Raw genomic sequence first — 17655 nt, 5'->3', positions numbered from 1 at the left:
CACATTGCCCCCAGCCAGCCATCTCCCCTCACATTGCTCCCAGCTAGCCATGCCCCCTCACATTGCCCCCAGCCAGCCATGTCCCCTCACATTGCTCCCAGCTAGCCATGCCCCCTCACATTGCCCCCAGTCAGCCATGCCCCCTCACATTGCTCCCAGCTAGCCATGTCCCCTCACATTGCCCCCAGCCAGCCATGTCCCCTCACATTGCTCCCAGCTAGCCATGCCCCCTCACATTGCCCCCAGCCAGCCATGCCCCCTCACATTGCCCCCAGCCAGCCATCTCCCCTCACATTGCTCCCAGCTAGCCATGCCCCCTCACATTGCCCCCAGCCAGCCATGTCCCCTCACATTGCTCCCAGCTAGCCATGCCCCCTCACATTGCCCCCAGCCAGCCATGCCCCCTCACATTGCTCCCAGCCAGCCATCTCCCCTCACATTGCTCCCAGCTAGCCATGTCCCCTCACATTGCCCCCAGCCAGCCATGCCCCCTCACATTGCCCCCAGCCAGCCATGCCCCCTCACATTGCCCCCAGCCAGCCGTCTCCCCTCACATTGCTCCCAGCTAGCCATGCCCCCTCACATTGCCCCCAGCCAGCCATGTCCCCTCACATTGCCCCCAGCCAGCCGTCTCCCCTCACATTGCCCCCAGCCAGCCGTCTCCCCTCACATTGCTCCCAGCCAGCCATCTCCCCTCACATTGCTCCCAGCCAGCCATCTCCCCTCACATTGCCCCCAGCCAGCCGTCTCCCCTCACATTGCTCCCAGCTAGCCATGCCCCCTCACATTGCCCCCAGCCAGCCATGCCGCCTCACATTGCCCCCAGCCAGCCATGTCCCCTCACATTGCTCCCAGCTAGCCATGCCCCCTCACATTGCCCCCAGCCAGCCATCTCCCCTCACATTGCTCCCAGCTAGCCATGCCCCCTCACATTGCCCCCAGTCAGCCATGTCCCCTCACATTGCTCCCAGCTAGCCATGCCCCCTCACATTGCTCCCAGCTAGCCATGTCCCCTCACATTGCCCCCAGCCAGCCATCTCCCCTCACATTGCCCCCAGCCAGCCATGCCCCCTCACATTGCCCCCAGCCAGCCATCTCCCCTCACATTGCTCCCAGCCAGCCATGCCCCCTCACATTGCCCCCAGCCAGCCATGTCCCCTCACATTGCCCCCAGCCAGCCGTCTCCCCTCACATTGCTCCCAGCTAGCCATGCCCCCTCACATTGCCCCCAGCCAGCCATGTCCCCTCACATTGCTCCCAGCTAGCCATGCCCCCTCACATTGCCCCCAGCCAGCCATGCCCCCTCACATTGCCCCCAGCCAGCTATCTCCCCTCACATTGCTCCCAGCTAGCCATGCCCCCTCACATTGCCCCCAGCCAGCCATGCCCCCTCACATTGCTCCCAGACAGCCATCTTCTCTCACATTGCCCCCAGCCAGCCATGCCCCCTCACATTGCTCCCAGACAGCCATCTTCCCTCACATTGCCCCCAGCCAGCCATGCCCCCTCACATTGCCCCCAGCCAGCCATGCCCCCTCACATTGCTCCCAGACAGCCATCTTCCCTCACATTGCCCCCAGCCAGCCATGCCCCCTCACATTGCCCCCAGCCAGCCATGCCCCCTCACATTGCCCCCAGCCAGCCATCTCCCCTCACATTGCCCCCAGCCAGCCATGCCCCCTCACATTGCTCCCAGACAGCCATCTTCCCTCACATTGCCCCCAGCCAGCCATGCCCCCTCACATTGCCCCCAGCCAGCCATGCCCCCTCACATTGCTCCCAGACAGCCATCTTCCCTCACATTGCCCCCAGCCAGCCATGCCCCCTCACATTGCCCCCAGCCAGCCATCTCCCCTCACATTGCTCCCAGCTAGCCATGCCCCCTCACATTGCCCCCAGCCAGCCATGCCCCCTCACATTGCTCCCAGACAGCCATCTTCCCTCACATTGCCCCCAGCCAGCCATCTCCCCTCACATTGCTCCCAGCTAGCCATGCCCCCTCACATTGCCCCCAGCCAGCCATGCCCCCTAACATTGCCCCCAGCCAGCCATGCCCCCTCACATTGCCCCCAGCCAGCCATCTCCCCTCACATTGCTCCCAGCCAGCCATGCCCCCTCACATTGCCCCCAGCCAGCCATGTCCCCTCACATTGCCCCCAGCCAGCCGTCTCCCCTCACATTGCTCCCAGCTAGCCATGCCCCCTCACATTGCCCCCAGCCAGCCATGTCCCCTCACATTGCTCCCAGCTAGCCATGCCCCCTCACATTGCCCCCAGCCAGCCATGCCCCCTCACATTGCCCCCAGCCAGCCATCTCCCCTCACATTGCTCCCAGCTAGCCATGCCCCCTCACATTGCCCCCAGCCAGCCATGCCCCCTCACATTGCTCCCAGACAGCCATCTTCCCTCACATTGCCCCCAGCCAGCCATGTCCCCTCACATTGCTCCCAGCCAGCCATCTTCCCTCACATTGCCCCCAGCCAGCCATGTCCCCTCACATTGCCCCCAGCCAGCCATCTCCCCTCACATTGCCCCCAGCCAGCCATCTCCCCTCACATTGCTCCCAGCCAGCCATCTTCCCTCACATTGCCCCCAGCCAGCCATGTCCCCTCACATTGCTCCCAGACAGCCATCTCCCCTCACATTGCTCCCAGACAGCCATCTTCCCTCACATTGCCCCCAGCCAGCCATGTCCCCTCACATTGCTCCCAGACAGCCATGTCCCCTCACATTGCTCCCAGACAGCCATCTCCCCTCACATTGCTCCCAGACAGCCATCTTCCCTCACATTGCTCCCAGACAGCCATCTTCCCTCACATTGCCCCTACCATGTCCCTTTACAGGCTCAATGAAAAATGAAAAAAAAAAACCACTCACCTCCATTCCCTCAAAGCTCCAGGCACTCCTCCCCAAGACTCCTATTCTCTGTGTGTGCAGCAGCATCCATACGCTGCGTGCACAGGAAGCCTAATATTTAACCCAACACCACAAATTCCATCTCACCCTCTGATCATGATAAAGAAGAGTTTAATGTTGAATTTTATGGCAGCAAGAAATAGATTTAGACTAAATAATACACAATAAAGAAACTCTGTACATTTAGAATCTGATGCCACCGTATAAAGCAAGAAACGATTACTATTAATATAATTATGATTAAAAAACACGTTAGGGTAAGTAGTAGTGGCAGCGTTATGGAAGATGGTGGACGGCCTCAGATAATCACTGATCCCAACCTGAATTATTTTTCACAAATTTAATATTTTCTCTACTTGTGGATGACAATTTCATCTCCCTCAGGGTCACAATACCTCCTGCTTCAAATATTCTGACTGTGAAGAAAAAAAGTTGCCCCAAAAAACACTCTAAATAAGTCCCCAAAAATGCTAAAAAACTAAAAACAAAAAAAAAACACATGAAAAAAACATACTAAAATGAAGCAATTTTTAGAGCTGTTTTCTTAAAGCAGATTTTGTAAACATTGAGGGAACTTTATCAAAACCTGTACAGAGGAAAAGGTAACCAGTTGCCCATAGCAACCAGATTGCTTGTTTTAGTCTCAAAAGGGGATGTAAAAAATATAAAAGGCAAACTGATTGGTTGCTGTGGGCAACTGGTTAACTTTTCCTCTGCACAGGTTTTGATAAATCTTTCCTATAGACTTCCAGTCCAGGTATGAGAGAACATGGTTATTGAGGTGATGACAATTTGCTGCTGTGTTTCTTCTTGGCAAAGCAGTTGGAAAAACTATTCCATCGTGTTGTTCAAGCCGTAACTGCTGACTTGTGACTTGTAGTAGCAGGGGCGGCAGTTTCAGATTTCTAGACAACTGCTTAGAAGAACCCATGGTGCTGATTGTTGGGGCAAGGTCAGATGAGTCTGGGCATTTAAAACCTTTGAGATTGACATCACGTGGTCTTCCCAGATGATGATTGAGAACAATCCATGACACTGGCAGGTCTCAGCTTTGTAAAGGGGGCAGTGCATGCTATAAATTCTGCAGGGTGCCCAAACTTTTGTAAACGCCATTTATTTGTTTTCTGTTATTTTGAAAGTGTAAATGATGGAAATAAAATGTAACTTTTGGTGACATATTATAAGAAGGTCTAATCTGTAATTTGATCCTTTTGGAGATTTTTCCATCTTTCCTTGGCTTTTTTATGCACATTAATACAAATTTTTACCTGGGGTGCCCAAACTTTTGATCCCCACTGTAGAGTCATTGACTGCCTTAAGCTGCTTTCATAGACAGTCCAACATTTTCAGGGTGGAAGAGGTTTGAGTTGATGTCCAGGTTTTTGACAGTATGTTCTAATCTACCTTATTTCTTTAACCAGGTAAATGATATCATTCGAAATCTCCCATTTGAGCTGGAAGGCAGTAGCCTCAGGGCTGACTATGAGGGTGGAGGACTCATCCTTAAAACCAACTTTGGCTTAATCGTCACTGTAGACAATGCTGTTCATATAACCATACCCGCGACCTATCACAAGCAGACATGTGGTCTGTGTGGAAACTACAATGATGACATCAAAGACGATCTTAGTCCATATGATGACGATGCTGAATCATTTGCGGATTCTTGGAAGGAACCAGAAGAATTCTGTGCTACAAATAAAATTTGCACAGGTGTGAACCAAACATGCCCTGACTGTCCCCGATCATTACGCAAGATGCTTTCTGGGGAAAATTTCTGTGGAATTCTGTCTTCTCCAAGTGGGCCTTTCTCACCGTGTCATGCCACAATTGACTCTAAAGTCTACCGGACAAGCTGTGTAAATACACTATGCACAAAGACTGGAGAACTTTGTACAATTCTTCAAGGCTATGCAAAACTTTGTCAGGACGCGGGTATAGCTATTAAACCATGGAGGACACCAAGCTTTTGTCGTAAGTACTAGATTCTTATACTTTCTGTGAAAAGCAGACTCCAAGTAAGTGAGACTCCACATCCAGCCATGTCCCTCACAAGCCATGACCTCTGTTGGTCAACATCGGCAAGAATCTTCAAATAAATAGTTACAGTTGATACTCCCATTCTTACCTGGGATTCTACTAGGAACCCTACAAAAGGAACCCCTAAAATAAAATGATGACGTGTACATGCAGCTTTGATGTCCCCTAGCATGCAAGCAAATTGAGTGCCTTATAGCACAGTTAATCTGCAGTATAATAGCAGGTTAAGGAAAAGGGAACTATACTAGGGGGGCACCTGTCACGATTTTTGTCAATCATGATCAACAGTTATGAAATATTGCAGAAAGATAAAAGGGCCACATTAAGTTTAGTGGAGACTTTATTACAATAGGGGAATCATATTACCTCTGTAAACCAAATACCACCTGACTCCTATCTCAGCTACATTTAGGAAGGCGGAAGGCAATGGATACCCGCGGCCAAGGCAGTCAACGGTTCCACACAGGCGGCCACACTGACATCACGACAGCTTGTCAATTTAGTGGAAAGAGGACATTAGGTGGTCTGCAGGTTAATATTAACCTGTGGTCTGCTGGTACTGGACAATTATTTTATCTGTAATTTTAACAACTGGATTGTAAGAACTGACCAAGGGGGGAAGGGTGTGTGATGGAGGCTGTGAAGTTGGTGAAGGCTCTGGTGTATGCACTCTATGTGCTCTTCCTATAATATTGATATCTAATGTATAACACATGTCCGTTCTGATCCGGTCTCCAGCATACACCTGCTCCCAGGAGAACAGTCATTATGAGCAGTGTGCCGATGTTTGCTCCACCAGCTGCTCTTCCCTCTATGATCTTACCATCTGCCCCACAACCTGCTCAGAGGGCTGCCAGTGTGACACGGGCTACTTCTTCCAAAATGGTCTCTGTGTGACCCCAGACTTGTGTGACCGATGCATCTTAAACTCCACATTTTACAGGGTAAGGAGATGACAGTGATCATCAGTCTGAGCAGCGTCACTAATAATACAAGGTGATGGTTCTGACGGCATTATAGGATTGACTATAGCCGCTAGCCAATGCGCTTCTAATATCCTCTACCCCATCCTCTTCTTTAATGATTGTTTTCTATTTTCACAAGTTCTATGTCTTCTCCTACTAATTTCCTTCTTCTTTATTCCTCTTTCCTATTGTATTTTTCTCATTCTTTTTTCATCTTCATCATTACTTCTTCCTTTCCTTCTTGATTTTCTTTCCTCCAGTTAATATTTTTGCCTTTCTCTAGGTCAATCAAACCATCATCTCAGAAGACTGCAGCCAGTCCTGTACTTGTACTTCCCAACATGTGATGGTCTGTGAGCTACACAGCTGTGCTTCTGATGAAATCTGTACAGTCCTAGATGGACAAGTCCAATGTATTAATAAAGGTCAGGCAACCATTGTTGGATTTTGGAAAAACATATTTTTGTGTATATATATATATATATATATATATATATATATATATTATTGCTTTTTGAATATATGTAGTTACAAATGTGTGTGGTAACATTAGCATACAGTTTGGGACAATATGCTCTCCCTCTATAGAAGGCAGCTCATCATAAATATTTGTTTTTTGTTTTTCTAGATCCTTGTAAGTCAGTTACATGCAGAAACAAAGAGCACTGTGAGACCAATGATGGTAATGTTCCAGTTTGTGTTCCTGACTATACAAAATCGTGCACTGTATGGGGAGATCCTCACTTTACAACCTTTGATGGATACAACTTTGACTTCCATGGCACTTGCACATATATCTTGGCTGCATATGTTGGTTCTGATGCAACCTTGGAGTATTTCCGTATTGAAGAAAGGAATGACAACAGAGGAAATCCGTCATCCTCTTCCGTCAGACTGATCAATATCTTTGCATACAACTTCAACATGTCTATGTTGAAAGATGAACTTGGACAAGTTCGAGTAAGTGCTCTTCATGGATGAGCGGCTACTACAAGCACCATATATATATGCTAAAAAGTTCTATCTGCTATGCAACAGAACCCCTGCCAAGGGAAATGTGGTTAAGCACAATTAGGCATTTAAGAGGTTTTCCCAATAGGGTATGTCATAGAGATGCACCCCTCACATAAGACCCCTCTATGTTCCAGTAAAAGCTGCATCTACTCTTAACGACCTGGTGTATCCATGTCTCACGCAGACAGCTATTCATGGTCGCTTTGATGTTGTCTTGGTAAAAAAAAATAGGCTTTTATCACAGAGATATATAGAAAATCCTTCCATTTCAGGTCACTGAACCAAAATAAGAATGCATGTTCGTAAAATGTTAAGATCTATTTCTTTCATACTTTAATCCATAATTTAATATGTATTTTTGTAAATTTTTAGCTAAACGGTGAAATTCTGAATCTTCCTCTTATTAATGACAAATTCACCATTGCTCAAAGTGGACCATCCGCAGTCCTGAAGACGGCCTTTGGCCTTAGGGTTGAATATGATTATGACTCGCATGTGGAAATCACCATCCCCAGTACCTATCATGCCACCATTGGAGGTCTCTGTGGAAACTTCAATGGCAACTCTCGAGATGACAAAGTATCTCCTGACAACAAACAAATGACAGTGATAACCAAGTGGGCAATGTCATGGAAAGTATCTGATGGAGATGATTTCTGCTGGGACATTTGTCATGGAAACTGTGCTGAATGCAACGAAACTCTAAAGACCCTCTATGAAGGAGAAGAGTACTGTGGCCTTCTTGAGTCTGACGATGGGCCTTTCAAAGATTGCTATGACACAGTCCGCCCTGGAGTATTCTTTAACAACTGTATTAAAGATGTTTGTAGTCACGATGGCCTTGGCCTGTGTCAGGCTTTTGAAGCCTATGTTACTGCATGTAGAAAAGAAGGAGTACTCATCCAGGACTGGAGAAACATCACAGGATGCAGTAAGTCCAGATCTTACTCTTTTCAAATTTTTTTATTTTCTGTTTTTTATTTTTTTTTATACTGCTGTGTCCAAAATTTTTAATGTAATTGTCATAATATCATTGTAATTTAAATGGATTTGTTTTTTTTACCTTTGTTAGATATGAATTGCCCACAGAACAGTCACTATCAATTTTGTGGCACTGCCTGCCAGGCCACTTGCTTAGACAAAACCTCTCCAGACAGATGCACAGAACCATGCCGGGAGACATGCCAATGCAATGAGGGATTTGTTTTTAGTGCTGGACAGTGTATTGATGTCACCACCTGTGGTTGTGTTTATAAGGATCTTTATTACAAGCCAAACCAAGAGTTCTGGCTTGATGATAAGTGCAGTGTTCATTGTAAGTGTGACCCCATTCTTGGAATGGTAGTGTGCAAAGAGAACAAATGCCAAGACACGGAAAGATGTATGCTGAGAGGTGGGGTCCGGGACTGTTATCCAGTAAGTTACTCCACATGCATAAGCACAGGAGATCCCCACTATACAACATTTGATGGAAGGAAGTATGACTTCATGGGGACATGTACCTACCAGCTGACTGGATTGTGCCCTTCTGTGAATCCAAACCTCACCCCTTTTCAAGTCAAAGTTCAAAATGATAGAAGGGCAAGCAAAACTGTTTCCTACACGAAGTCGCTGACCCTGGAAGTGTACAATCAAACCATCACATTGACCAGGGAATATCCACATAGAGTTTTGGTGAGTTTTAACTGGTATATTTTATAGTTTATACTTGTATCATGTTGCAATGGAAGGGAATAAAGACTTATGAGAACACCTGCTTTTCTCTCTAGCTATCTTCTCATGGGTACAACACCACTTGGTTTACTAGAGAATATTCTCTGTATATCTCATAGTGCTAGATGTCCGATAGTAGAGAAGTGGCCAGATAAAAAAAAATCTGTCCAATAGCCCCCTATGATATGCCATGTATAATAGTAATGTATGTTCTTTTATGTGCTGAAGAGGCTGTTGACCCCCCTTTGGCCCTAGAGCCTAGGTGTCACTGCCACCTCTACATAGCTGTGACCCTGAAGACTGCAATGCGAGTGCTGCCAAAAATTAAGCAGATACAATTTATTTAGGGTATAGACATCCTGACATGTTACACAGCCTACTTAAGATGACTTTCCACCCTCAAGTATGACAGTACCAGTATAACAAGGTCAAGTATTCACATACCTGTGGCTCTCCAGCTAGCACAAAGTACAACAATCCTGGCAATCGGAGTATCATGGGAGTTGTAGTTTGCCAACAGCTGGAGATCCACAGGTAGGGGAATTTTTTAAAGTAGTCTCCAATCTGTGGCTATTTGTTGCAAAACTACATCTCCCAGCATGCTCTGACTACTGCTTTTTGTCAAGGTATCATAGGAGTCCCTCTTTTGTAATAAACAGAAAGTTTGGAGACAACTACACTGGAAAGTTCTATCTGCGATCCAGTGCTAAAATCCTTCATGTTCCATTACATTTCTTGTCACTACCATGTCTATCTGCATTGTGTCCCACTCCCTTTTCCACAAACTCTGCATTAAAGGATGTTTCATGTATAAAAACGTATCCCCTATCCGAAGGATGGGAGATAAGTTTTAGATCGCGGGGACCCCATCGCTGGGGCCCCCCGCGATCTCCTGTACGGAGCCCCTGTGCTGTAGCTCAGGAGCGCGTCATGACCCCCACCCGAAGCGGAGGCCACCATGCCCCCTCTATATAGTTCTATGGGAGAGCTGTTCGGAAACCTTTGGTTCTCCCATAAAGCTTCCTTCGGATAGGGGATACGTTTTTATACATGACTTATCCTTTAAAACGCTCCAATTTTTTTTCCAGGTTAATGGAGTGGCCAAATTTCTCCCTTGGTCCCTGGAATCCAACAGAATCAAAGCGTTTATGAGAGGAGAACATGCTTTTATCAGAACTGATTTTGAGATAACCATCAATTACAACTGGGAAAATTATGGCCGAGTCATGGTGCCCAACACTTATGCTGAAGTCCTCTGTGGTTTATGTGGGAACTTCAATCAGGATCCTAGTGATGACTTGACCCCGAAAGGCACCGAAGAAGATTCAAATAAGTTTGAAGAAAAGTATAGGGTCGGGGAAGAAACAGAATGTAAAGCCGGGTGTGTGGTAGAGTGCCCAGACTGCAGTACAGATGATACACTTAAGTACTCTGATAAAAAGTATTGTGGCATTATCAAGATGCCGGACGGACCTTTTAGTCAATGCTTTGATGTCATCGACCCTACATCATATTTTACTGACTGCCTATATGATAGCTGTCTATCTGGAGGTCAGTATTCAGCCATATGTGGAGCCCTTGCTCGGTATGTCTCTGAATGTCAAGAAAAGGGAGTCTCCATTGACAACTGGAGAAAATATACTATATGTGGTAAGTGAAGCCTCCATATCTCAATGCTAAATGATATTATACAATGATAACTTGATATTGCAGAGTTGAAGTTGGACTACCAATCCTATAGTGACCATTATGGCCATGGTAAACAGGTTTCACTGTAAAATTTGGTAATTTTCGGCATGTAGCTACTTTATAATTGCCAAGGATCCAAGCCTAAAAAAGGTAACCCCAAGACTATGACCATGCATTGTGGTGCAGTGGGAGTAACCCCTATAGATATGAGGTGTGGTGATACACATACCACAGGCTCAGAACATCAGAACTATAAGGTGATGTCTAGATGAACAAGAGTTCTTCAATCATACAAAACCACGTGTTCTGATGCACTGCATTACCCTGGTGCCATCTCCAGCTGCTGATGTCTAAGGTTTTCGTTTGGCCAAGGAATTCCTCTCCAAGTGTCTAAAATCTATTATCTAAGTATTATAAGTTTCACATGTATAACTTGTATTCTGTCTGTTGTACTGCTATCTCTGCATACACGGAAGTAAAAGGGTTATTAGTTTGTTTTTACTGCCAGAACTGGTGGATTGCTTGTGTAAAGGTTGCATTAAACTTTGGTAACATGGCCTACTCTCTATTAGAAGCTGCTCTTCCCAGATGCCAGAGGGCTGGAACCAAACCAGTTCAGTCTAGTCCCGCTCAGGATTAGAATCAGCTCTGGGTGGATTCTGTTTGACATTCAGGTTTATCTAATACTGTCGGAGTCCACGCTGAGAGAAAAAATTCTCTCTACTATCCCGTTCCTGCTCAGAGAGGGAAAATTGTCTAGCCAGAAGATGGAATGGCTTAGCATGGACTCTTCTGCAAACAATTAACTCTTTTTGGGCTTCTAACCAGAGTTACTGCATGGCTTCTGTATTTTACACCCTATAGCCATTAGTACAAATGTCATCAAGTGTATATTCACCACAGTCAACCAATCTATGTAGGCCCTCCTTGGTAGAGACTTATCTTATTGGATTGCATATATCACTGTTATGTACACAAAATGGTGTAGAGTATATTCAGAGATGTTCCTTCAGTATTACTGCTAACAAATCAAATAAAGGGGAACTGCGCCCAATTTCAAACCATCCACCAGAAAGAATGTAATGCTGCCTGGTTGTGCATAGTCTCTCAGAAAATGCTTTCTAATTTCCTGCATGTTTAGAGTGATTCTATTGCGCAAATGATCATGGGTTCCACACCAAATCATACCACGGGGTCAAGGACTATTTACACTTGTGTATTCACAAACATTTTACAGGTTTGAGGGGGATGTACAGGCTGAGCAAATCACAAAGCTATCTGTGACTATACTAGAGACTTCCTAAGGTACTGCTACCCTCACTTGTCCTGGACTACTCCACCCATTCTACTAGGGGGCACCAACCTGAGTATTAACAATTTGAGTAATGGAGGTGAATTGCCAAAAGAGTTGGGAATATAATAAGTACATATAATGCATTAATAACATACAACATGAGAACAGCTATTACCCAGTACAGGTATTAAATTTCTCTTTCATTTACCTCTCAGGAACAGTATGGATCATCTTCAGCAGACAAACAGGGTCTCAGATTATAAGTACACAGCCCTGACTTTCTCCCTGTCCATGCTAAGCCCCTCACCCACTTGTGGCCTCTGTTTGCACTCTCTTTCTTTCAATATGATGCTGACTGCCTATTATTAGGGGAAATATGTAACTAGTAACTAAAACATCAAGACAGAACTCAGGAAGCGAGGAGGGGCTACTCCACACTTCCAGTGTTCTGTCTTGATGTGTCTGTTACTAGAGACAGATCTCCTCTAACAATTGGCAGTGAACATCATGTTGAAGGAAATAGAGACACCTAGTGGGCAACACTTTAGAGCTGTTTCTCTGGGGTAATGAGTAATTTTAATAAATTAAGTGATCTACAAATATGTTATGAAGTATATAGGCTATCATATGGAGATGGGGGAGGGGTTTGAAATGACAGTGACCATTTAAAGAATTCAAAGGACTCTCAAGACTACGATCATTTATCAAGAGTTATGTCTAAAAACAAAAAGGTTTAAATATAACAATCTCAATCACTCTCTTCTTCTTTTAGAGCCGATCTGCCCTCCGAATAGTCATTATGAGATCTGCGGACCCGGATGTCATGCAACATGTTCAAACCTGAACTCTGCCTCTGACTGCCAGAAGTTCTGCACGGAGGGGTGCTATTGTGACAGTGGCTTCGTGCTCAGTGGAGATACATGTGTTCCCTTTTCTGAATGTGGCTGTGACTACAATGGTACTTATTATCAGAGAGGTCAGACCTTTTTTTGGGACAAACAATGCAATGAGCAGTGCCAATGTACAGATAATGGATTGGTGGAATGTCAGGCAGCATCCTGTAACTCCAATGAAGAATGTAATATAGTCAATGGAGCCATTGGTTGTCATTCTAAGACTACAAAAACTTGCCTGATGACTGGGAACCGACACTTTGCTACGTTTGATGGCCTAAACTACAACCTTCAGCACTCATGCTCCTACACCTTGACTGAGGTTTGCGAAGACTTAAAACTTGAGAACTTTTCTATAGTGGCCCGGAGTGGAGGTTTTGAAAGAGACAACATAGTAGGGACACAATCATTGCAAGTGAATGTGCATGGGTATGAGATTATCATTGATCGGGAGGCACAGTGGACAGTGAAGGTAAGCTATTACATGGGTGGAACAATCTAACATAATTCCACATGTCCTATGCTAAATCCCTGCTCCAATATAAATTTGTATTCCTTGTGGCCTCCATGTTAGGGTTGCCTCATAATTGTAAGAAATATTATTGGTGCATGCTTACTACCTCTGAAGTATGCCAATCCTCCATCATTTTGCACCTTAAGGTTTGGAAGAAAGATGTAGGCCGAGTAGGCAGCTGCTTAGGGCACCACTATGGGGGAAGACAAAAAAGTGAAAGTTTCTACGTTTTACTTCTGGGACATGAGTGATGTGATGTACTCTAAAACCCTGCCTTGGGCACTAAGAAAGCTTTCCTTGCCCTTATACCCGAGCTTGTATTATTAGGGAACCTTAATGCTTGAAATTGCCTAATATAATTTCAGTAGTTGGTTAAGAGGGAGTGTAAAAAGGGCTTTTCATTGAATAATACTATTATTATTACAACAACAATAATAAATAATAATAATTGCATTTAATGTATTTCTATATAAAGGACATAAAGGACAAATTTTATCAACCAAAATTTTGTAATTCTGATTTGAAGAGCCCTGACCATTGCTGTTTCTTATCCTCTAGAATTGCATAATAATATGGTTGGCACCTTTTCTTACAGGTCAATGAGGAAAGCCGCATCTTACCTCTCATTCTGGGAAAGGGTAATGTTGAAATTCATCAAGAAGGGTCCAGTATTGTCCTCCAGACTGATTTTGAGGTGGTTGTTCGCTACGATACTATAAACTCTGTTCACATCACAGTTCCTTCTGCCTACAAAGGTGCAATGTGTGGCCTGTGTGGTGACTTTAATGGTCACTTTGATGATGACTTACGTCTACCCTCTGGCCAGATAACTGCTACTGCTGAGGAATTTGGGACAGCTTGGAGCACAAATGGGCACTGTTACTGTAAAGATAACTGCAATGGTTGTGAAGACATGAGGACAGCGATATTCAGCAGAGACAAGGCTTGTGGGTTGTTGCTGAAGGAAGATGGACCATTTTCTGACTGTTATGGACTAGTCAACGTGACCAGCTATTTTAACCAATGTTTGTTTGATATGTGTGCAAGTGATGGTCAAGCAAAGATCCTATGTCAAAGCCTTCAAGCTTATGTTACAGTTTGCCAGGCATCGGGGGCCAAAATACAGTCTTGGAGGTCATCCAATTTCTGCAGTACGTGCATTTGTTACCTCAACTATTCTTTATTGTGAAAGACTTTGGTCAGTAAGACCTCTGTGTGTATCGTATGTCACATCAGGTCTCACTTTGTCTTCTAGGTTTGGAGTGTCCACTGAACAGTCATTATGAGTTGTGCACTCACACTTGTGATGTTTCGTGTTCTGCTGTCTCCGCACCAGCTTCTTGCACTGAGGAATGCTCGGAGGGTTGTCAGTGTGATGACGGATACCTTTTTGATGCAAATCGTTGTGTGTCCATGGAAAACTGTGGATGCTTTCACAAAGGAAGATACTATAATGTAAGTGCAAGCGGGGCTGCCGTTTGGTCGGTGCCACTGTTGATGTCCTCCCTTATGGTGTACCATATTGTGTCCATACAATATCCAATTAAAACAAACGGAATATATCCTGTACCATAGATTTCTTATAGATTCATGTTCTGGGGGCGCAAGTTTTGGGCACTCAGGTACAGGGGCACCTTCTTGCGTAATGACAAGTAATGTCCCTCTTATGCCGCATATTTTGACCATCATTAAAGGGGTAGTCCAGCGGTAAAAAACGTATCCCCTATTATAAGAACAGGGGATAAGTTTCAGATCGCGGGGGGTCCGACCGCTGGGGCCCCCGCGATCTCTCTGTACGGGGGCCATGCCAACTGGCCAGATAGCACTTGTTGACCACCTGCACGAAGCGGCGGCCGACACACCCCCTCAATACAACTCTATGGCAGAACCGGAGATTGCAGAAGGCAGCGCTCTGACTCTGTTATAGAGTTGTATTGAGGTGGTGTGTCAGGTGCCACTTCGTGCAGGTGGTCAACACGCCCCCTTCCCGCAGGCTGTCGTGGCCCCGTACAGGAGATCTCGGGGGGCCCCAGCAGTTGGACGCCCTGCAATCTGAAACTTATCCCCTATCCTTAGGATAGGGGATACGTTTTTCACCATTGGATATCTCCTTTAAGGCCAACCCTGAGTCCAGAACTATTAACAGTAGGTGGTTCATATTAGTAAAGACATTGGAATTAAGCCTGTAATAAGGTTAAATGTCTTATAGCATTATGATTTACCTGGAAGAAAACATTTATATCTCAACAGGTCCGTTAAATGTTTTTATGCTGGGGTTCAAAGACTTCAACCATGTTTTTCTAATCATGGAAAATCCCCTTTAAGTCATTGCACTGACGTATCCAGATTGTTGGCAGCCATATTGAACTAACCTATATGAGGCATCACAAGCTTTCACTGGTTTTTCTTTCTCTTCTTCAACAGCTTGGAGATTCGGTTGTGTCCACTGACTGTCTTCAGCAATGCACGTGTTATAATGGTGGCATTGTTGAGTGCATTCAGTTTAACTGTTCAGATGCTGAGTACTGTGGTCTTCAGGAAGGAAAACAAGGATGCTTTAACAAACGTGGCACATGTTCATTAAGTGGTAGCGGCAGCCTGGTGTCATTTGACAATTTAGCTGGGTCTGTGGTCCCTGACAACACCTTTGACTTCGCCACTGTCTGCCATGATGCCGAGAGTTGGTTCCGAATTGTTGTCATTACGCAGAGTTGTGCGGCCCGTGATAAGTTTGATGTCTCCGCAGTCCATGTCTACTTCTCTGAATTCTCGGTGGCTCTGCGTCCTGATGGAAAGGCTTGGGTAAGAAGGTCTTGGCTAACCCCATATCTTATGGAGAAGCATGGACTGACCTTTTCTTTGCTGCTCCCCATAACAGTGGCAGGAGCTTCACCCATACCATATACACCCTCCACATTGTGCAGATCTTAATGTTTAGTCTAAAGATTCTTGTTGGGGCAAGAATATAAATCCACTTATAATGCTCCTGACAAAACCTTTAACTTCAGATTAGATGTGAGGTTTCCACTGCCACATACGGTAGCCAGAAAGTAGAAGTTGTACATTTTGTCTGCGTACAGTTATCCTGCAACCCTCAGCAACATCTCAGGGTGAAGGACACCTCATTAAACAGCTTAAGTCCCTGTCCCTCATATTACAGCTATAAGTCCCTGTCCCTCATATTACAGCTATAAGTCCCTGTCCCTAATATTAGTTATAAGTCTCTGTTCCTCATATTACAGCTATAGGTCCATGTCCCTCATGTTACAGCTATAAGTCCCTGTCCCTAATATTACAGCTATAAGTCCCTGTTCCACATATTACAGCTATAAGTCCCTCATATAAGTGACTCGTATTACAGCTATAAGTCCCTGTCCCTCATATTACAGCTATTATTCCCTGTCCCTCATATAACAGCTATTAGTCCCTGTCCCTCATATTACAACTATTAGTCCCTGTCCCTCATATTACAACTATTATTCCCTGTCCCTCATATAACAGCTATTAGTCCCTGTCCCTCATATTACAACTATTAGTCCCTGTCCCTCATATTACAACTATTGGTCCCTGTTCCTCATATAACTGCAATTAGTCCCTGTCCCTCCTATAACAGCTATTAATCCCTGTCCTTCATATAACAGCTATTAGTCCCTGTCCCTCATATAATAGCTATTAATCCCTGTCCTTCATATTACAGCTATTAGTCCCTGTCCATCATATTACAGCTATAAACCCCTTTCCCTCATATTAGTTTTTAGTCCCTGTCCCTCATATTACAACTGTAAATCCCTGTCCCTAATATTACAGCTATTGACCCATGTCCCTCATATTACAGCTATCAATCTCTGTTCCTCATATTACAGCTATCAATCTCTGTTCCTCATATTACAGCTTTTAGTCCCTGTCCCTTATATTACAGCTATAAGTCCCTGTTCCTCATATTACAGCTATTAATCCCTGTCCCTCATATAACAGCTATTAGTCCCTGTTCCTCATATAACAGCTTTTAGTCCCTGTCCCTTATATTACAGCTATAAGTCCCTGTTCCTCATATTACAGCTATTAATCCCTGTCCCTCATATAACAGCTATTAGTCCCTGTTCCTCATATAACAGCTTTTAATCCCTGTCTCACATATGACAACTATTAGTCCCTGTCCCTCATATAACACCTATTAGTCCCTGTCCCTCATATTACAGCTATACGTTCCTGTTCCTCATATTACAGCTATTAGTTCCTGTCCCTCATATTACAGCTTTTAGTCTCTATCCCTCATATTACAGCTATAAGTCCCTGTCCCTCATATTACAGCTATAAGTCCATGTTCCTCATATTACAGCTATAAGTCCATGTTCCTCATATTAAGGCTATAAATCCCTTTCCCTCATATTACAGCTATGAATCCCTGTTCCTCGTGTTACAGCTTTTAGCCTATGTCCCTTATATTACAGCTATAAGTCCCTGTTCATCATATTACAGCTATAAGTCCATGTCCCTCATATTACAGCTATTAATACGTCCCTCATATAACAGCTATTAGTCCCTGTCCCTCATATTACAGCTATAAATCCGTCCTTCATATTACAGCTATTAATCCCTGTCCCTCACATAACAGCTA

General features: G+C 44.9%; 1 protein-coding gene across 1 annotated transcript in view; it reads left to right on the top strand.

Moving 5' to 3' along the window:
- Positions 1 to 17655, top strand: part of LOC130344227 (IgGFc-binding protein-like) — a 53954-nt gene that overhangs the window by 15922 nt on the left and 20377 nt on the right. Inside the window, exons 7-17 of the mRNA XM_056554397.1 lie at positions 4337 to 4889; positions 5694 to 5899; positions 6204 to 6345; positions 6549 to 6880; positions 7307 to 7865; positions 8007 to 8608; positions 9736 to 10297; positions 12403 to 12995; positions 13633 to 14188; positions 14293 to 14492; positions 15462 to 15839. Coding sequence (XP_056410372.1) covers positions 4337 to 4889; positions 5694 to 5899; positions 6204 to 6345; positions 6549 to 6880; positions 7307 to 7865; positions 8007 to 8608; positions 9736 to 10297; positions 12403 to 12995; positions 13633 to 14188; positions 14293 to 14492; positions 15462 to 15839 — 4683 coding nt within the window. The remainder of the gene's footprint in view (positions 1 to 4336; positions 4890 to 5693; positions 5900 to 6203; positions 6346 to 6548; positions 6881 to 7306; positions 7866 to 8006; positions 8609 to 9735; positions 10298 to 12402; positions 12996 to 13632; positions 14189 to 14292; positions 14493 to 15461; positions 15840 to 17655) is intronic.

The sequence above is a fragment of the Hyla sarda genome, unplaced genomic scaffold, assembly GCF_029499605.1.
Source record: "Hyla sarda isolate aHylSar1 unplaced genomic scaffold, aHylSar1.hap1 scaffold_706, whole genome shotgun sequence".
Lineage (NCBI taxonomy): Eukaryota > Metazoa > Chordata > Amphibia > Anura > Hylidae > Hyla > Hyla sarda.
The sequence above is the reverse complement of the archived record's forward strand: the minus strand, read 5'-3'. Positions and strand labels throughout refer to the sequence as shown.